This window comes from Podarcis erhardii (assembly GCF_964252035.2).
Source record: "Podarcis erhardii genome assembly, chromosome: 14".
In the NCBI taxonomy this organism is placed as follows: Eukaryota; Metazoa; Chordata; class Lepidosauria; order Squamata; family Lacertidae; genus Podarcis; species Podarcis erhardii.
This window is the reverse complement of record NC_138503.1, coordinates 39,477,602-39,499,275: the sequence shown is the minus strand read 5'-3', so window position 1 is coordinate 39,499,275 and position 21,674 is coordinate 39,477,602. Positions and strand designations below refer to the sequence as shown.

The window sequence follows — 21,674 nt, the reverse complement described above, 5'->3', positions numbered from 1 at the left end:
CAGAACTTCTGGCAGTGTTAACGACTGACTTGCAGAAGGTTCAGGGGTTCCTGAATGAAAGCTGATAATAGCACAGAATTTAGCACCAGGAAGAGCTCATTCCCAAATACACAAATTCAGTGTGTATCGTGCAAGGGTTGGGGGACCTGTGGCTCTCCCAATGGCTTTGTACTCTGACCAATAGGAACCTAAAAGGAGCCCTGCTGGATGAGACCAATGGCCCATTTAGTCCACCATCCTGTTCTCACGGTGGCTGACCAGAAGTCTACAAGCTGGACACGAGTGCAACAACACTCTGCCATTTGTGATTTCCAGTAATTGGTAATCAGTGGAGCAGCCGCCAATAGTCACATGACTCCATGACTCTGTCTAATCCTCTTTTGAAGTGTATTTGCATCTTCCAGTGTGGTGTAGAGCCAGTGTTGTGTAGTGGTTAAGAGTGATGGACTCGTAATCTGGTGAACCGGGTTTGCATCTCCGCTCCTCCACATGCAGCTGCTGGGTGACCTTGGGCTAGTCACACTTCTCTGAAGTCTCCCAGCGCCACTCACCTTACAGAGTGTTTGTTGTGGGGGAGGAAGGGAAAGGAGAATGTTAGCCACTTTGAGACTCCTTCAGGTAGTGATAAAGCGGGATATCAAATCCAAACTCTTCTTCTACTCGTCTTCTTCCTTGGGGACACACATATTCATGAACACTTTCCCATGCTCTGTGAGATCTACCTGACAGAAAAAGGTTTAAGGAATACCAGGCCAGGATTTTCCAAGCTGAAGGCCACTCCGTACCACCACACTCAAGTTTGCAACTGGGGTCCTACTCTGCCAACGCCTGCACCTGTGTAATACCAGTGTTTTCTCAATTCCGCTTCCCACATCCATTTATTTATGTTTGCAGCCTGTGCATGCGTACTCAAGAGTCCCCACTGGGTTGTGTTCTTGGCCTAACAACCCCAGCCTTACGCACGTTGATTTGGAAACAACTTTGCGGAGAAACCAACATATTCAGACGTCGGCTGTAGGCTGCTGGCATCTGAAAATGTAGGCTGATTATTTTACATTGTCTCTGAAAACTCACAGGGGCCACCGTTAATGCTTGTTGCACAACAGAGAGGGAAGCAGGTCGCGGCTACATCTAACAGAAGATGCAGCTAGCTTTGCTAACATAATAAACACAGGCTTCCCCTTTCTGGCCTGCCACCTCAGTTATTTACTCAACTTATTTTGTTCATTACCATAAAAAAAGAAAGAAAAAGAAAGTCAACACGATCCAATCAGTGCAATAATGCAAAGATGACAAGCTAGCAATTTACTTTGGTCTAGATTTTTCTCTTTTTTCTCCCCCTTTTTTAATCTCAAACATAAAAAGAATCTCATAAAAATGTGCCGTGCACTCAGATGCAATTTATTCACTTAGAAATGTTCTCCCCAGGTAGTGCTGCCAAATTATGATTTCAGAAAGCCCTCTCAATATTGTTAGGTGGAGAAGCCGCCTTTCCCCCTCGACTTTTGTTGCAGGGGTGGGGAAGCCTTTTGGCTAAGTGGGCCAGATCTTTATCTCCCCGCCCCACCTGCCAATCACCTGGCGTCACGATGGAATCAAGTGACTGGTAGGCGGTCAGTCCTGCCCACCTGTCAAAATTGACCTGTGAGGGTGGGAGGAGGGAAACACACCGGTGAAACAGCACTGAGCTCCCCATTCATCAGCTGCTGAGTGAAGGGTTCAATCCTGATCTCTGCAGGGGCTTGCTTCACACCAGCTTCACACTCAGGGAATGTGTTGGCAAAGCAGCACCCAACAACGGTTGGATCCTGTCCTTCTGCTGATGTCACCCAGTTGAATGACAGGTGTGTGGTTGTAGAAAATAGAAGTTATGGGGCAGTATTTGCCCATGGGCAGAGGTTTCCCAGCCCTGTTCTAATGTATGCTCAGAGAAAAACAACATTCCAAAAAGCTGTGCAATTGGGTCTCCCTCCTCTCATTCTCGCTAAAAGAAAAGCAGTTCTTGATGGACCCTAAACTGGCTCATGTTTTTGGACCTGTGGAAAGGCCTGTTTCTCCATGCTACCTCGCTGATGAGAATGACACTTACTCAGTGTTGCCCACACTTTACAGGGGGCACTCCTCTATTTGAAGGTCTACTGGTCCATGCCAGGTTTAAAGGGATTTCTCAGTGGGTAGAGCATGAGACGTTTGATCTCAGGGTCGTGGTTTCATGCCCCACGCTGGGTAAAAGATACCTGTATCGCAGTGAGTGGGACTAAATGGCCCTCACGGTCCCTTCCTACTCTAGGATTCTATTAATACCATCTATGAACCATAAAAAGAGAGTGAAGAGACTTTGAACTTGCCCACCAGCAGTGAGTACCTGGACAGCAGACTGGGCTGGCACACAGTTCAACTGGCCACAGAACCTTCCTCAGTGGAGCGTGATGCACTACAATTCCACCCATTCAATAGGCAACAGAAGTGTATCCTTACATGGTGAGAAAAGGAAAGGAATGCATTTCCAAGTATTGATACGGACATGTCGCTGCAGAATCAAACCCGCTAGGGAATTATCGTGGGCTCTACTTAATATGCAAAAGTTGCTTTAGATCTGTTGGCAGTTCTGACAGATACATTGAGGGAGGTTAGAGAGAATCTCGCGGAGTGAATAGCTATGTGGCATCAGAAAGTCAAAGCAAGACTCTCTTGGCTCAAAAAATGCCTTATTTATTTATTTATTTATTTATTTATTTATTTATTAAAGCGCACCATGCCGACAGTTCATTTCAAACGCATTAATCAAATGAACGTGCTGGAAACGATAAGCCCTTGGATTTAAGCGCCCCTGAAATTAGCAGGGATTGTTCCTGAGTAAACATGATTGGGCCCAGGATAAATAAGTTCAGAAAGGCCTCGTTGTTTTTAAGAACGTGAAGGCCATTTAAATTGTTTCAGCGTTATCGTCGTGAACTGTTTCCCAAAGCTGGGGTTGGGGAGGGGAGATTCTGCTGCAGGAGAGGCAGATCTCTGGGAAGGGGACACCTCAGGTCCAGAGGCCAAATGCTTTTCCCCCCCCCCCACCCGCCTGCACTATCTGGCCCTTGGGTGTCTTCCCATACCACACACCCCTCCTCTGAGCCCACCTCCTTTACGGGCCCTGCTTTGCACCCAAAATGTTTTTGCCTTGCTGGAATGTGCCCTTGACCTCTTCATACCAGATGATGGGGACCATAGGGAGAGGCCTCTTCGTGTTCAGGCCTTGCTCAAGGGTTTCCCATAGGCATCTGGTTGGTCACTGTGAGAACAAAATGGCAGAGTAGATGGACCCTGATCCAGCAGAGCTCCCCGTATGTCCTTAACCGTTTAAACTGTTAATAAATAATAATAAAAAAATTATTTATATCCCACCCTCCCCAGCTGAAGCCGGGCTCAGAGCGGCTAACAACAATAAAAGTAGCAAAGCATTCTAAAATCAATTCATTTTAAAATCAACTCAAAATCAAATTAATGGCAACCATTGGGCTAGAGTTCTGTGAGGATTACCAAAGGAGGGGGTGTTGTGCTGTTTTAACGGGCCTGGTTTATTACACATTTTAATCGCGGGGTGTTTATTTTAACGTTTAAATGGAATTCTGTGGTGTATTTTAATCATGTTTGGGTGTGTGTTTTGTAATTGGTTTTATGCTTGTAAACTGTTTATAAGTCACCGTGGCAATTAAGTGGCATATAAATTTCATCGACTTAGTCGTTCATTATTCATTGTTATTATTCTTACACACAGTAGTTCATCATAGGGAAAAGTGGTCTCAATGACTGCTGGATATGGGGGCCATGACACAATCCTCTGAAGCCTAACTCCAAAGGGTTTTTTTTTTGGGGGGGGGGAATCAACCACCCAGAGCTGCTGCCCCATCTCAGAGTGTTCCTTTTATGCTAGTCTCTCCTCCCACTCTTGGTAGATATCTTATCTCTGCCTTAATTAATAAAAAAAACCCCTCCAACTATAGATCGAATTACGAATCAAACATCAATGACTCTTTTCTTTAGCATAAATTAATAAAGGCGTCATTAAGCAAAAGCAAATTCTCAGAGGAAACCTAAATGGTTGTGACAGGAAAAGGAGCCCAGTGGCTTAAAACCAGCATGCAAAATACATTGGCAAGCGCTATCTTGAAAGGCTGATTAAAGAAGTAATTGAAGATGGAGACTTGGAGTTTGAAAAACGAGATCCTCTATCAAGACAGGCAGATATAGCAGTCCTGGTTGACCTGGTTCCTCATAGCCTCCATTCCCTTTTGAGGTTATCTTCAGACGGACAGATTGAAATCTCTCGGGTTCTTGTTTCAAGCTCCCCCCCCCCTACTCCTGGCTTAGATGCAGCAGAGATCTGTGCTTTGGCAGGGCAGCAATTAAAATGGGAATTGGTTCAAAGCTTGGATCCAAGTTAGATCAACGCTTTTCAGCATAGTAACCAAGGTTATAATGGCAAAAATGCACAGGAAACTGTATCCGATTATAATTTCTGTTATATGTAGCTTTCCCTCCTCCTTAAGGAGCTTGGGACTAGTGCTGTGCACCAGATTTAGGGGAAGCCCGGATCTCAATCTGAATCAGGCCAGTTTTGAATTGGGGGCACCTGCACTTGGGCTGAGACAGACCCAGATCACCATAGACTGGGCTGCCCAGTTATCCAGGTTGTCAGGGAATGCGAAGGCTGGAGGGCCCAGCGTGATGCTCCTCCACAAGCACAGTCCCTGCAGGGAGGGCACTTATGAGCAGCACCCTGCAGGACTGAATCCCCTGCTCACCAGGTGATGAGAGATTTCAAACCTGTGGTCTGCTAGGGAAGGGGAAGAAACCCTACAGGCCTGAATCCACCTGCTCTCTTCAGTATGTGTGTGTGTAGTGCGGAGGATGTACAGCATTCAGTGGCGTAGCGTGGGTTGTCAGCACCCGGGGCAAGGCAAGTAATTTGCGCCCCCTAACCCGTGGATTTGCGCCCCCTAACCCGTGGATTTGCCCTAACCCCAGATGTTGCGCCCGGTGCGGCCGGCCCCCCCTGCACCCCCCACGCTACGCCACTGACAGCATTCAGTAATGTCATTCATTCATTGGTTGCATTCAGGTTGCATCCAGTAATGTCATTCATTCATTCATTCATTCATTCATTCCCCCAGCCACTCTGGGTGGCTCCCAACAAAATAAAACATCAAACACACTAAAATGTCAAAACATTAAAAACTTCCCAATACAGGGCTGCCTTCAGATGTCTACAGAAGGTCAAGTTGTTTACTTCCTTGACATCCGACGGGAGGGAATTCTACAGGATGGGCGTCATTACTGAGAAGGCCCTCTGCCTGGTTCTTTGTACAGTAGCTTCATTTCCCGCAGTGAGGGAACCGCTAGAAGGCCCTCGGCGCTGGATCTCAGTGTCTGGGTTGAACGATGGGGATGGAGACGCTCCTTCGGGTATACAGGACCAAGGCTGTTTAGGGCTCTAAAGGTCAGCACCGACACTTTGAATTGTGTACTAGGAGCCAATGTAGATCTTTGCTAGTCCCATAAAGCGAAACGTTTTATATGTAGTTATTGAGATACCTTAAGCCTGTTGTGTTAATAATTTACCCTTTGCATCTGTTTTGTATGATTTATTTTTAATCTGTATTTTTGAGAAAGATTAATAAAGAGAATGAGGGGTGGGGGAGATGACTTAAAATAAAAGCCTGCTTTATTACTGATGTGTTTGTTGCCCTGGGCTCCTTTGGGAGGGAGGGTGGGATATACTTTGAAATAACAACAACAATAAATGAACTGGCTTCGTTGTGCCTACAGAATCTATTGATGCTTACCTTTCTAAATGGAATGGAATTTCAGGAACAAAGCAGCTCTGATGGGAGGCGGAATCTCACATAGATAAATATCGCACCAGCTCAGAACGTTCCACTGGCAGGCAGGAAACCCCCCTTTTTTCAGGGTTTATCCAGGAAAGTCCACAGCAACAGCCTGCTGTGATTCTCTGCTGCTATTTCAGAGCAGTGGGGCAACCGATGGCGCTGCGCAGATCTGGCCCTCCATATTCTACCTTCTGTGGAACGAAATTGATTTCTCTCTCATTGCCAGGGAGAAGTGAAAACACTTTGCCTCCCTCCCTGCAGGGCCCAAACCAGCAATCTGCTAAGCCTGCGCTGAGGCAACGAGAGGCAGATGTAAAAAGGTAGCTGCGTGAGGGGAAAACGAGCACAGTGCCAAGGTAGTTCCTGCAGACTTTTTTGGGGGGCGGGGGGGGGGGGAGTCAGGGCAGTGTTCTGACAGAAGAGCATAATAATAATAATAATAATAATAATAATAATAATAATAATAATAATTTATTTGTACCCCGCCCATCTGGCTGGGTTTCCCCAGCCACTCTGGGCGGCTTCCAGCAAAGATTAAAAATACATTAGAATGTCACACATTAAAAACTTCCCTGAACAGGGCTGCCTTCAGATGTCTTCTAAATGTTAGGTAGTTGTTTATCTCTTTGACATATGATGAGAGGACATTCCACAGGGCAGGAGCCACTACCGAGAAGGCCCTCTGCTTGGTTCCCTGTAGCTTTGCTTCTTGCAATGAGGGAACCGCCAGAAGGCCCTCAGCCTTCACATGCTCAGAGACCAACATCATGCTTTTGTCTAGATGCATCCATCCATACCCCATCCATTTTGATGTGGCAGACATCAGAAGGAACATTTTCTTCCCAGACTGAGGTCCACATTTCCATCTGGGAAACCTTCTGGGGGCCACATGCCAGTGGCAGGCAGGGTCACAGGCCAAAGCAGGTGAAGCAACAAATGAAATTTTTACCTTTCACCGTAGGTAAAAGTTTACCTTTCACAGTAGGCTAGTTTCTATGATTCTACCCTCCCTCTAAGCAGCCAAGAGGCACGGGAAGCCAGCTAGCAGCACCTGAGCGCAACACCGCTTTCTCTACGTGTGGTTCCCACATATTCAGAGACACGCTGCCTCCAACAATGGAGGCAAAACATAGTCTTTCATAGTCTTATCATGCACAACTTTGTCAAATCCGTTTTCAATGCATCCATGTTCAGGGCTATCACTGCCTCGTGAGGGAGCGAGTTTGAAAGATGAACTATGCACTGCATGGAAAACTGTTTTCTTCCGCCTTGGCCTGAATTTTTCACATTCAGCTTCACTGGGTGGCCCCGAGTTCTAGTTACTACGACAGAGGGGAGAAAAATGTCTCTCTATCCACTTCCTCTACAGCATGCATAATCTTAGACGCCTCTGCTGTGCCTCTATTACTAAAGTGAAAAGAGGAAAGGGCCATGGGCCTATTGATGGCAAATAACAATCACATCTCCACTGACCCCAGCTGTTTACCACACCAGGATGTCTATGGTGGTTCGATTTAAATGGTGGCAATTTAAGCCATCCATTTCAAAATCACAAATATAAGTCAAGGGTTTCACTGAAGTTATCCTCGTAGAGATTCATGTTTCCCATATAAAAGGATACATTTCGCCTGGTTGCTATGATGATTAAAAGCATTGTTTTGCAACTAAACAGGGCCTCAAGGACAACCTGGGGGCGTAATCTGAAACCACTGGCCATACAGCCCAGGTAGCTTTTGCAGTGCAGAACTACATCTGCTGTGAGATAAGAGACTGATGTCCGTTTGGCTCTCGCTTTCTCTGTGGCATTCAAGGGTACTAAGTGAGATCGCTTACTTGAAGGCTAAAGCTATAAATTCTGCCCACTGTAGATGCATTTCAAAGGCAAAAGCTCAATTTAGGCAACAACCTAAACCACGGTTTAATTACTTCAAACAACAACAACAATTAATAATAATAATAATAATAATAATAATAATAATAATAATAATAATAATTTATTTATACCACGCCCATCTGGCTGGGTTTCCCCAGCCACTCTGGGTGGTTCCCAACCGAATACTAAAAACACAACACAGAATTAAACATTAAAAATTTTGGGCTGTGTCCCATGCTGCCACTGGACAACATACTTCCTTCCTCTCTTGCCCTCTTAATCTGCTCCGGGGATTCGGGTGATACTTTGGCACTTCTGCCTGATTTGGGGGTCCACAGGGAGAGGAAAGGAAGGGTAATTCTTGTTGCACAAGCAGAACACTGCTTGACCAGAGCTGGATCCAACCCCTAGTCTCTGGATCTCTCCATCATCCACCCCATGCTGGCATGTGGCCCTTAACAGACTGTCCATGAGCTAAAGTGGCCCTTGACACAAAAAAGAGGTTCTCAGCCCCTGATCTTAGGGTTTCCATGTTGGCAGATCCACATCCAGTGCACACTTAAAGCACACAACACCCCACCCCCCCCAAGAATCCTGGGAACCATAGTTCCCCCACCTAGAGCTACAGTTCCCAGCACTCTTAACAAACTACAGTTCTCAGGATTCTTTGACGGAAGTCGTGAGCTTTATGTGTTAGATATGATTTAAACACACGGCCTAGTTCTGTTCTGAACAGCACCTGAGTCAAAACAACAAAGGGGACCGGCTTCTTCAACAGATTTCATCCACCCTGCTCGTAAAACTACAACGAAGTTGACATTTTCATTTGGTAATGCAAGCTTATCGTCATGGCTTAACTTGGTGAAATTAAAAAAGTGCCAGATTTTCAATTCATAAATATTTATGATAAGGACACCATTTTATCTTTAATTAGCCCAACTGTTAAGGACACTTCTGAAGTGAGAAATTGAATTCAGCGCTTAACACCAGATGCAGCTTCTGGGGCTCGAGTTTTAGCTCGATGGCTTGCAATGAACGGAATACCGAAATCAAATCAAAACAAACAATGCACGTGCTGCTCACATGGAACTGCTAAAGCAGAGTAACACCAAACAAATCTTAGGGGGGGGGGGAATGGAAAAGAAAGTTTCCAAATGCGAATGAAAGAATAAAAAGGCTGATGTAATACACAATGGTTTCTGGATCAGAAAGGAAGAGGTATCGTCTTCTGAGTTATGTAGTACAGTGGTACCTTGGTTTATGAACTTAATCCGTTCCGGAAGTCCATTCTTAAACCAAAGTGTTCTTAAACCAAGGCGTGCTTTCCCATAGCAGCAGGGGACTCAATTTACAAATGGAACACACTCAAGAGGAAGCGGAACATGTTCTGCTTCCAAGGCAAAGTTCACAAACCAAAACACCTACTTCTGGGTTTGCAGCGTTCTTAATTCAAGTTGTTCATAAACTAAGCTGTTCTTGAACCAAGGTACCACTGTATTTCAGGAAAGGTATGACAATGCAATGGAAAGAAGCAACACTGGATTACTGATTTGTTCAGCTACAAATTGGCTCTCCTATTGGCTTGGATCCTACCCAAGATATCCAATTGGTCAATGCGTTTGGCGGGACAGCCTCTTGCAGGTACCATCTATCAGAAGGTCTGATCTGCACTATGGAGGAATTTAGGTCTCTACCATGGTGGCACCTAACCTTTGGAACTCCCTGCTGCTGCATATTAGACTGGGGCCCACTTCTGTTGTCTTTTTGGATACCTGCTGAACACCTACCTCTTTCAACCAGCCTTTCAAAGTAGAGATCTTTCCCAGTTTGCACCTATATCAGAACTGTTTTTCTTAGAGGTTTAGATATTTTATCGCTTGCGCGTTTGCTACCCTGGGCTCCTTTGGTTGGAAGGCTGGGATCAAACATTTGACCAACCAACCAGCAAATAATATTCTAAAACAGACTTATAATAAAAGCTAAGAACACAGCAAAGGAAGGCACAAATGAAAAACGGCTTCTTTCCCCACACACTGGATCAAACATTGGTGAGGAACCATTTTATTTCTTAAAATCTATATACTGCTTGATTGCAAAAAAAGAATAAAAAAAGAATAAAACAATGACATTATTAGTAAAAAAAACAAAACAAAACCAACACGTTCAAAAAGATAAAACCAGCAATAAACTAAAAACACATCAACTTTCTAGATATCTGATTAGGCTTGCCTAAACAAAAACATTTTTAGCAGGCTCCGAAAAAAAAGGAATGAAGTTGCCTGTCTGATATCAATAGGCAGGGAGTTCCAAAGTTGCAGAGAGCCTTTGTACAGTAGTTTCTACACAAACTCACCCCAATGTCCTCCATTTAAGGAAGTGTAATCAGAGTTCACAAAGGTCCGTATAGTTAAAGCTATGGTTTTCCCAGTTGTGATGTATGGAAGTGAAAGCTGGACCATAAAGAAGGCTGAACGCTGAAGAATTGATGCTTTTGAATTATGGTGCTGGAGGAGACTCTTGAGAGTCCCATGGACTGCAAGAAGATCAAACCTATCCATTCTGAAGGAAATCAGCCCTGAGTGCTCACTGGAAGGACAGATCCTGAAGCTGAGGCTCCAATACTTTGGCCACCTCATGAGAAGAGAAGATTCCCTGGAAAAGACCCTGATGCTGGGAAAGATGGAGGGCACAAGGAGAAGGGAACGACAGAGGATGAGATGGTTGGATAGTGTTCTCGAAGCTACCAGCATGAGTTTGACCAAACTGCGGGAGGCAGTAGAAGACAGGAGTGCCTGGCGTGCTCTGGTCCATGGGGTCACGAAGAGTCGGACACGACTAAACGACTAAACAACAACAATCACGAGTTCAAGGACATACTCCAGCCAGGGGAAATCACTCAAGGACTGAGAATCCTGCCCACAATATTGGAAGTGGCATGGGAGGCCATCATGTCAGACACCCTTGCTCTGTGTAGGATTCTGAGGTGCAGCACCAAAGAACCTAGCCATTCCCTAAAACAATCCTCTCATTTCCACAACGACATTAATGTGGGCAGTGCTTTTATAGAGGAACCACAAGACAGCGTGAGACCCTGCTCTGAGGAGATGACGAGAGAGTAATCATCTTTTAGGAACTAGAATCCTGTTTCTCTCCAAAAGGCAAAGTACAGGGACAAGAAACTGAAAATAGTGACTGTTCCTGGTGAACAGAGAAGAGTTGGAACATATAAAGCAAGCAGGTGTTTGTCATCCTAGAAATGTAATAATGAGGGGTTGAACATTTTTCATCATGGACAGGAGTAAGGATCTTGAGCCAAGCAAAACAAAATTATGCTGCCTCCAGCTGGGAATAACTGTTTATTTTGGTGTGTGTGTGTGTGTGTGTGTGTGTGTGTAGAGGAAGCATCTGAACAGATCAGCTTACCTGGAAATGACTGTTTGTCTTCTAAAGGCATTCTATATGGCAAGAACTTGTAGAAGCAAGACTTTATTTATTTATTGCATTTATATATCACCTACCCCCGCCTCGAAAGGAGCTCAAGGCGGCATACACAGTTCTCCCCCCCCCCTTTTAATCCCAAAAACAACCCTGTGGAGGTAGGTTAGGGTGAGAGGTGGCCCAAGATCACTCAGTGGACTTCATGGTGTTATTTGAATTCTGGCCTCCCAGGTCTTAGTTTGACACTTCAGGTACAGTGGTACCTCAGGTTAAGTATTTAATTCGTTCCGGAGGTCCATACTTAACCTGAAACTGTTCTTAACCTGAAGCACCACTTTAGCTAATGGGGCCTCTTGCTGCTGCCGCGCCGCTGAAGCACGATTTCTGTTCTCATCCTGAAGCAAGTTCTTAACCTGAAGCACTATTTCTGGGTTAGCGGAGTCTGTAACCTGAAGCGTATGTAACCTGAGGTACCACTGTACTACAGAACCCTGGCTCTCTTGATCTCTCCAAGAACTCAAGGACTTTTGAATTCAGCACTTGCTACAAGCAACGAGCTTTTCCAAAATTAAGATAGGTTCTTATTTTGTGTTCGTGAAGGAAGGAAGAGTTTTGCTCCGAAGATCGAGGCCTAACAACATCTTTGTTTGAAATATGTTGAATGGGACTACTTAGCTGCAATATTTTCAATTACTTATTGGTTTTAAAAAGGCATAATTTAGCTTTGTCATTATATGGGCTTTAATGGAGTTGCAAAAATTCAGCGTTGACTAAAAAATAGCTGCTTGTCCAAATACAAAATGCCTTGCCAACCTTTACTAAAATTATTGTTGTAGCAGAGGGTTGTGTTCCACCCCCTCCCAATAATTCCAGATGCCCTTGCACTGCAGGGGAGAAGACAGAAAAAAGCAAATAGGAGGGGAAAGAATAATATTTCATTTTTAAAAATAAAATAACCCGTCTAATTTTCTCCAGTTTGGATATGAAAAATTGGAATTAATATTAAGTGATTAGAAGGTTAACCTTCTTAGACTGCAAAAGCCAAATGTGATGATGATGATGAATACAAAACATGCAAGAATAGGCTGATTTCATTATTTATCATCTGACTATCATAATAAAGGATGTGTTCAAATTGATTATTTGTGGGCAAAGTATGAGATGAGAGGTTGGTGGAGGAGAAAGAGAAAGAGAAAGAGAGAGAGAGAGAGAGAGAGAGAGAGAAAGAAAGAAAGAAAGAAAGTATTATACTTGACTGACAACATCCTACAAAGAAGGTTCTTCAAGTTGTTTTTTTTAAGGAAACAGAACAGCTCTGTTACTAAGGAAACTGAGCTATGCAGAGCTCACAGTTTCTGAATCAGGGATTATTTCATAGCAAACTTAGTTACGCTATTGTACGGTGAGCTGCCTAGCAGCCCTCTCTCTGTTCGGCTTAATTAATAAGAATACTTAACTGAATGGGAAAGAGATATCCTATTCAGCTAGCTATTTGTTCTGTACCAAGCAGTCCTGTTTACAAATGTATTACATGCATGCAGATGGGGCCGTATGCAGACCAAGTGAAGCCCTTTTCAGGTGTCCGCATTCTGTGTGGAGGAGGGTTAAGTGGGCGCACACATAAGCCCCGCCCCAGTGACCCCAGCAGGCAGTGTCATTGGCTCCGGCTCCCCCCAGTAATGGGCTCCCTGCCTTCTGCTGCAGTCACCACTGCCCAAGGGGGTTACAATCAAACTACGAATAGGTGCATGGGAGATGACAGAGGAAGGGGAATAGAAATGGAGATAGGGTTTTACCATATTTTTCACTCTATAAGATGCACCCGACCATAAGACACACCTAGTTTCTAGGGGGAGGAAAACAAGAAATAAGAGGCCTCCTGAGCAAAGAGGGAGCACTCCTCCCTCTTCGCTCAGGAGGCTTTGCGGGGCTATCCCTGAAGCCAGGAGAGCAAGTGGGATCAGTGTGCAATGATACCACTTGGTCTCCAGGCTTCAGCGAAAGCAAGCCTCCTGGCTTTCCCCCAACCTCCCACAAGAGCCAGGGATAGCTGCGCGAAGCCTCCGCAGGGCAGTGGGATGAAGGCTCCCCTGCGGAGGCTTCACACGGCTAAGCCAGAAGCTAGAACAGCACAGCGCTCCCTCTCGCTGTTCTGGCTTCTGGGATAGCCCACAAAGCCTGCATTCACTCCATAAGACGCACCCACATTTCCCCTTACTTTTTAGGAGGGGAAAGGTGCATCTTATAGAGCGAAAAATATGGTAAATAATAATAGCAGCTGCAGCAGCAACAACAACAGCAACAGCAAACATATTAGCAGCTTTTCTAACAAAGTAGGGCAGAGTGCTGGGGCAGAGTACTGATGTTTATCTGAGCATTTGTCATTGGTATCACTGCAGCTTACAAGAAGGGTTCTGCTGCACCAGATTGGTTCTGCTGGTGTGTTTGCACCACACCAACCTCACACCTCCTGGTAAACTGCAGCGATGCTGTTGATGGGAGGTAAGCGCTGCCACCCCATCAGCCGCTGCTGCATATTGGTCTACCCCCATCTTCCCCCTGCAGACTGAAGTGGTCCTCTATGCCCAGAACTGGTCTGACCGACTGCCTCGCAGCAGACCAGGCCTCTCTCTGATCTACGAAGGAACCCCGTACCTGCTTTGCGGAACTTCTCCAAGAGCTCGTGCCGAATGGACTTCTCCAGGTTGAAGTAGTCGTGGTCTTCATCGGGTTCTCTCAGAAACAGAGGGATGTGCTGGAAGACGACAGCATGGCGGCACTTTCTCGCTTCGGCCATTGCAAGCTGTTGCTGGAGCCACTCATCCTGGGCCTGCTTTAATTCCAAGCACTTGGAAGCATCAAAGTACAGCTGAGAGTTCAGCACGAGGAAGAAGACCCCTCCGACCCAGAAGCTGAAGTAATCATCACCCCACTTTTGGCAATAATCTTCAATTGTTTCAGGAGTTGGCGTGTTCCCAAGGTCGTGGTTGCCACTGACGAAGACCAGGGGGATGTCACTGCTGACACTCTTCAGGGTGCTTTTCAAGTCTTGTATTTGTGCCTCCCGCCAGGGTGTCCCTACAAACCAGAAGGATTAGACGTTATTTCTACCAGTTCTGGCTCCCTCCTAACCTTTCGACATCTGCCACTCTCATTATGCAAAGAACTTGATTATCAAAAGCCCAAACCCCCAAAAATACCAATTAAAAAATACAGTGATCTGGAAAGGTACAATGCATCAAACCGTGAAAAGCTGAACAAACCATCGGAGCATTTGATCTGGCATTTTCAAAAAAGAAAAAGAAAAGATTATTTTATTTGACATGGCTTGGCAGGAGTCATTCAGGAAAGGTTCCATAAATATGTAATGGCATTTGCACGAAAACCTGTCGGTCTTCAGTTCATGGGCTTGGACCCACATGCGGGTCATAAAAAAAGAAGACAGGATCAGAAAGCACAATTCAAAGCTAGTTTGCATCTCGAAAGCATTTGAAGACTAACCTGGTTTGGACATAACAAGGCACAGTTAGTTGAAAACGAAAACGACAGCCTCTGAGTTCCTCCTTGCAGGTGTGTTGGAGGAAAAGGACACAACACTAATATAATGAGAAAACTCAGTATTCTCCCTCTCTTAGAAGAGAGTCTAAGCTGGAGAGGTGTATAGTTTTGCAGTACATCAGGAGGTGCAGAGCCTGTGACCCTCTCTATATGTTGGACTCCAAGGCCCATCAACCCCAGCCAGCATGACCAATGGATAGGGATGATGGAAGGTGGAGTTCAGCCACATCTGAAGGGGACGTAGCACATATTTCTGCAGTCACAGATTGAAGGATAATGCAGGGCCATCTCCTTCGGTAAGGAAGTGGTGGGAGACCACAGGGAAGGAATAGCTGGCATGGACAAGGATACCTTACGGTGCCTGTTGGCTCGCAATGCTGGCTGCAAATCTTCTCAGATCTTCTGAGAACAATCTGCTAGTGATACTGCTCTAACTAAGCCTAAGTATGCGTAAACCACATGTTAGTCATACTCAGAGCAGACCCACTGAAATTAAACAACACGACTTAGTAGTTATTCAACTGAGTAGAACTCGGTTCAATGCAACCCTTGTTTTTCGCTTTAAGCGCCAGGCAGATTTCTCTTATTTCCTGGGCTTTTAACTCTTAATTTGAAGGCTGGCACTGTGACCTCTTATAGTGGGGAGGACCTGTAGTCCTGCCCTTTTTTTATTATCTGTGTTTTTAGCCTTCCATTTGTTTAGCTTTAAGGCCTTCACTTGTATTGCTGTACTTGAAGGCTTTTATGGTTACCTTCAATTGGCTCTAATGTAAGTTGCTTTGAGTTACTTTGTAAGAAGGGCAACTAACAAATTTAAAAAAGTAACAATGATGATGATGATATCTATTATTGCATATAGCTTAGTCGGTTAGAGTGTGGTGCTGAAGGAGCGTCTCCACCCCCATCGTTTTTCCCGGACACTGAGGTCCAGCACCGAGGGACTTCTGGTGGTTCCCTCACTGTAAGAAGCTAAGTTACATGGAACCAGGCAGAGCGCCTTCTTCGTAGTGGCACCCGCCCTGTGGAATGCCCTCCCACCAGATGTCAAAGAGAACAACAACTACCAGACTTTTAGAAGACATCTGAAGGCAGCACTGTTTAGGGAAGCTTTTAGTGTTTGATGGACTACTATATTTTAATATTGTGTTGGAAGCCGCCCAGAGTGGCTGGGGAAGCCCAGCCAGATGGGTGGCAGGGAAGGAAGGAAGGAAGGAAGAATAATTACACCAAGTTGCAGATTCGACCCCCTCATGGGATGGCTGCACATGCCTGCATTGCAGGGGTGTGGACTAGATGATCCTCAGGGTCCCTTCCAACTCTACAATTCTATAAACTATATCTGCATCCCACCTTTTTTCTCCAAGGAAAGGAGGGTGGTGTATGCACTCCTCTCCCTCTCCATTTTAACCTCACAGGTAGGTTAAGTTGAGAGACAGTGACTGCCCCTAAGTCACTCAGGGGGCTTCGTGGCTCAATGGGGATTTGAACCCTGGTCTCCCAGGTCCTAATCCAGCACTGTAACCACTGAGCCAAGTCATAATGCAATTAATAATTTTAAACCCTGCCTTCATTTCCATTTCCCTTCCTCTTCTGTCTACAGAGCATCTCTTCTTAGATGGCAAACCCCTTGGGGAGTGCTGGCCGGTGCCCATTGGGACTGGTGGGGGAGAAGGCAGGGAGCCAATTAAGAGCCAGAGCCAATGACAGGCAGAACCAGTCACGTCTAAGTCCCTCCTCCTCCTTGCTGAGTTCTACCCGGAGACTAAGGTACTCATAGGCAGTGCCAGTCCCCAGACTTGTTATAATGTAGAAGGTAGGGAGAAGAGGAGCTGGCTGAGGGCAGATTGAGCAGTTCTCCATTTGCCTTAATGAACCAGCCTTTGGGGCAGACAACTCTCCTCCCCTTCTTTATAAAGTGGCCAGGAACACAGAGGGCTTTTTAAAAACAAAATCCCCGCCTCCCGCTTTAGATCCTGCTTCCACACTAGGAGAGGAGCCAGGCTGCCTTCACCCCAGCTTGCTGCGGTCGGCAGAGGCGACATTGGCAGACTATTCTCTCAAAGTGCTAATCCATTTGCTAATAAATCCAGTGTTTAACTGACCTTGGCCGTGCCTGCTGCAGAGGACTCAAGTACAGAAAGAGGAGCCATTTATAATGCATCAGTTGACAGATCCCTCCTGCAGCTCTGCTAGTCTCTGTGGGGACAGGTAGGTATTAGCTAGAGTTTTAGCAAAGTGGAACTGGTTCTGAATGGACAAGTACTCTCTCATCTCAGGGGGAAAGAAACCATTGCAAACTTGTTTCCCACAGATCATTCTAAGAGAGAAGCAAGGCTGTCAAGGAGCTAGCAGGGTGCACCGTAGGGGTGGGGAGCCCTTAGCCCTCTCCAGAAACTCTTGGAATGCAGCTTATATCAACCCTGACCACTAGGCATGCTGGCTGTGGCTGACAGGAGCTGGAGTTCAACAACATCTGGAGGGCCTTAGGTCCCTACTCCCTGATGTAGCTGCTGGAGAGGGTCAGACTAAAGGAGATTGAAGTTCAATTCTCTGCATCAGCTGCAATGCTCACTGGGTGACCTCAGGCCATTCACAATCTTTCAGCCTGCCCTACCTCACAGTTAAATGCCACATGTGCAAACCATGCATGCCACTCAACGTTCTCTAGATGTGAGGTGGGCTATAAATTAAAACAATATATATTTCAGTTATAGCCTCCCTTTTCTGCAAGGAGTTCAAGGCAAGGTACATGGCTCCCTGCATTTTATCCTCACAGCAACCCTGTAAGGTGGAACAGAGTGGGAATTCAAAACCAGGTCTCCTTGGTCAAATACTACACGAGGGGTGCTGAGACTGACGGGAGCTATGCTGTTTATTTGTTTGAACTGGGACCCTGAGGTCCAGCGACCGGTGGAAATTATTGGCTTAGGTGGGTAGCTTCCCGTGAAGAATAAGTACTGTATCTATCTGAGCACATGCTGAGTGTGGAAATTTGTAACCAATACCTGAACCAAGATCACAAGTCCTTTTACACAAAAATCCACTCCTGGTTTCCCCTAAGCATTCATTTTTTTTTTTTTTAAATAATATTTATTAAGAGTTTCCAATTATAACAATATAAAAAAAACAAAACATCCAAATTTAAGATCTCATTTTCCGTAACATCTTTCCAGGACTTCCCCTCCCCTCCCCCTCTTATATTCCAATTCTTACAAATAAATTCAGCAATTTATTATCCCAAATTTTAACCTTATTATCATTAACCCAATTTAAAAATATTTTCCCATCTCCTAAGATCGACCTATTCCCTTCCGCGCGTTCCCCCCTTTAATATACATAATAGATTAAAATATAATAAAATAAAATATGATTTTACACCCTTTGGATTCCAAATTTCCCTCCCCCTTTTCCTGGTTGCGTTCCCCATATTAATCAACATCTGATGTCTTCCTGGAGCTCCCACAATTATTTAAACCATAGTCCTTTACCAGTCTTCTTTAATTTTAAATGTCCAATCTTGGAAGGAGTCTATCTCAAAAAGGCCCATTTTTTCCATCCAGATTTTTATATACTTGGGAGTAAAAACTCCAATTTTATTTCTTAAACCTTTCAAATCTGGATGTCCCAAATGTTCCCACTTCCAACTTTGTCCAGTTCTTATTATTCTTGTTGTTCTTGTTAATCTCTCTCCTCTTTCTTTTCCTGTTTTCCTGCACAAATGTTCTAATTCCAAAAGCTTCTAAATTCCACTGCAGAGGCTCTGTTATTCAGGAATGAAACATGATGCCAAGTCCCTTCCATTCTTCAATAGATAAGTCTATTGTCTACTTTAGTGTGTAAACCTCTGTAGCCAAAATAGTGTTCCATTTCTGCAGTTTCCCAGGAGATAAAAAGTTCTGTCAAATTCGATGCCAACAACTTGTAATATCCCTCGGCTCCTCTAGGTGGATTGTAGTAACTCAGTTCCCTTCCAGATCACATCCACCAGTCAAAGTAACTTATTATTCCTTGTTTTAAACATTTTGTATCCAGTTTGTAACAAATATAACCGGCAAAGTCCTCGTAACAAAGTTCTCATTTTTGTTCTTCTGCTTTGACAGCTCTTTGACAGCTGTCAAAACCTCTCCTTGTCTTCTCCCGGCGCTCTAACTAAAACGCTCCCAGGTTCCGGGGGGGGGGGGTTGCTTTTTGATTAAATTCCACTTTTCTCCTCCAGCTCAATCTTATAGTTTTCCATCGCGAAATTTCATAACTTTGTCAAAATAGGGTTGCGCTCAATCTTAGATGTTAAGTCCTTTACTTTAGCTCCTCTACAACGGGGGGGGGGGGCTGACTTCCTTTTTACGCCTCCCCGCTCGTTCCGAATTCTTTAAAAATTTCTCGCCTTTTTTAATCCAAGTTCCGATTACTCACGGGTTATGCTTTTAAGTCCAAATTTCCAATAGAAGAAGTCAGCGCTCTCCGTCGAATGGCATGCGGCTTCGCTCGGCAGGGGAAGCGGAGGACTCAAAGCACCCCCCCCGTCACCCGTTCCGTAGCCTTTAAAAAGGCTCCTTCGCGGGTCGGGGGGGGGCTCAAAAGGTGCCAGCCGAGTCACCATGTCCATGGGTTTCAGCGCCCATGGTTTTTAGGGGTCCCTGCATCGCCGGCGCGGTAGGACCCAGCCCCTGCCGAGCAGGCTCCCTCCGGAGCTCGGAGGGAGTCCGCCATTCGGCGATGGCGCCAACCCGGAAGTCCGGTTTCCCCTAAGCATTCAAACCATTTTAGGGTGCTGGTGGAGTGGAGAATGTTTTAGGTGCCGCTGTTGTTTCAGAATTGGGGCACCTTTGCCAACATTGAAGGCTATCAATGACTGCTAGCTATAATTGTTATGCTCTGTCTCCATTTCTGGAGGCAGCAGGCCTAAGAATACCAGTCCATTGGGAATCGCTAGAGGAGAGAATGTTGCTGTGCTTGGATCCTGAACAGGATGCTAGACTAGATGAGTTTTTGGACGATCTCTTCTTATGTTCTTACTGTAAATCTACCAGTAGCACCCAATCCACCTCCTTCACCCCTGGACCAGATCACACTGCCATGGCAGTGTGGATGTTACCTACACTACAAATTTGTGAGCCTCCGTGGACTTTTCCCTTGTCAGTCGGGGAAGCTTCAGCCCTCCAGCTATTGCTGAACGATGACATCTGTCATCCTTGCCCCTTGGCCATCCTTGCTGGGGCTGATGGGAAGTGATAGTTCAGAAACATCTGGAGGGCCACAGGTTCCCCACCTAGAAGGAGATACCCAGTGGTGCTTTGTTTTTGTTCTGACTTTGACCTAGTTTCCCCAGAGGTGAGTATACCTGTGCCTCAGCTGCCTCCCTTTAGACTGCAGGTGGTGTGTCAGTGGGCTGCCTGATGGAGTGCTTCCTTGCATTCAGCATTTTCTGAGCAGAGAAAACTAGGTGAAGTGGCTGCCCGACTCCCATACAGGCAAATGATTAGGCTGTGCCAAACTGCAGCATAATATGAAGCTGTTGCTTTCAACAAGCTGATTTATCACTGTGAGATGTGAAACAAGAGGGGAATACCCTAGAACAAAAAATGGTATCAAGGGAGGTTTCTTATGCTTTAAGTGGGATAAAAATGCCCTTCTAGAAAAAGGAAAAGATGAGAAGCAGTGGAGAAAATTCACATGTCAGCTTTAGAATACAGTCATGCCTTGGGTTTCAGACACTTCAGGTTGCGTGTTTTTGGGTTGCGCACCGCGCTGAACCTGGAAGTACCGGAATGGGTTACTTCCAGGTTTTGGCACTCGCACATGCGCAGAAGCGCCAAATCGCGACCCGCGTGTGCACAGATGCGGCGCTGCGGGTTGCGAACGTCCCTCCTGCACAGATCACGATCACAACCTGAGTGTCCACTGTATACAAAATGTTGCAGTGTGAAGGGCTATTGTCCAGGGCCCCGAAGAGGGCAGGCTGGGCTGCCACACTGTACAAGAGCACTTCATGCTGCAACATTTTGTTGAAGGTCTCACTTGTCTTTTTGTTTCGTTTTTGCAAAAGCCTCCTGGTCACTGGGTTAAAACTGACTGAAAATCCAGAGGTAGCATTATTATCACTTTACGATAGGGTAGAAGGTTCACAGGTTATGAAGGACTTGCTCACAAATTTATTGGCAGCTGCATGAATTATTATAGCTGGGAAGTGGAAGGGGCAAGCAGAATATAAAATGGAAGAATGGTATAAAGAGGTGGGAGATACAGCTTTTAATGATAAATTAACATGTGCCATTAAGGTAAGACGGGGAATATGCGGAATAAATGATTTTGAGGAGATATGAAGGGTGCCTGTAGAATTTGTACTGATAAAATGGAAAGGGGTCAAACCATTGCAAGAGGTGCTGAAATTTTGGGAGGTTTGATAGTTACAATGGAATGGTCTCGGTGGTGCTTTGTCCAAAAAATACTATGTCCAAAAAACAAAGATACATTATTTTTGGTATGGATTAAAGGCAAAGAGACAGAGAGGGTGTTTAAAGGGTGTTTAGAGGGTGCTCCTCACTTTACGCAATTGCACTGATGTGCATGGGGGCCTGGAATGTAACCCCAAAAAGTGGGGAGTCACCTGTAAATACAGAAAATGTGTTGGTGCTCCCACAGTGAACTGCTCCTGGGCACCACTCATATAGGCAAAGTCCATAGTAAAGTAAAGGGACCCCTGACCATTAGGTCCAGTTGTGACCGACTCTGGGGTTGCTGCGCTCATCTCGCTTTATTGGCCGAGGGAGCCAGCGTACAGCTTCCGGGTCATGTGGCCGGCATGACTAAGCCGCTTCTGGCGAACCAGAGTAGTGCACGGAAACGCCGTTTACCTTCCCGCCGGAGTGGTACCTATTTATCTACTTGCACTTTGACGTGCTTTCGAACTGCTAGGTTGGCAGGAG

General features: G+C 45.5%; 1 protein-coding gene across 1 annotated transcript in view; it reads right to left on the bottom strand.

Moving 5' to 3' along the window:
- Positions 1 to 21,674, bottom strand: part of CPPED1 (calcineurin like phosphoesterase domain containing 1) — a 74,780-nt gene that overhangs the window by 16,237 nt on the left and 36,869 nt on the right. The window contains exon 3 of the mRNA XM_081840024.1: positions 13,846 to 14,268. Coding sequence (XP_081696150.1) covers positions 13,846 to 14,268 — 423 coding nt within the window. The remainder of the gene's footprint in view (positions 1 to 13,845; positions 14,269 to 21,674) is intronic.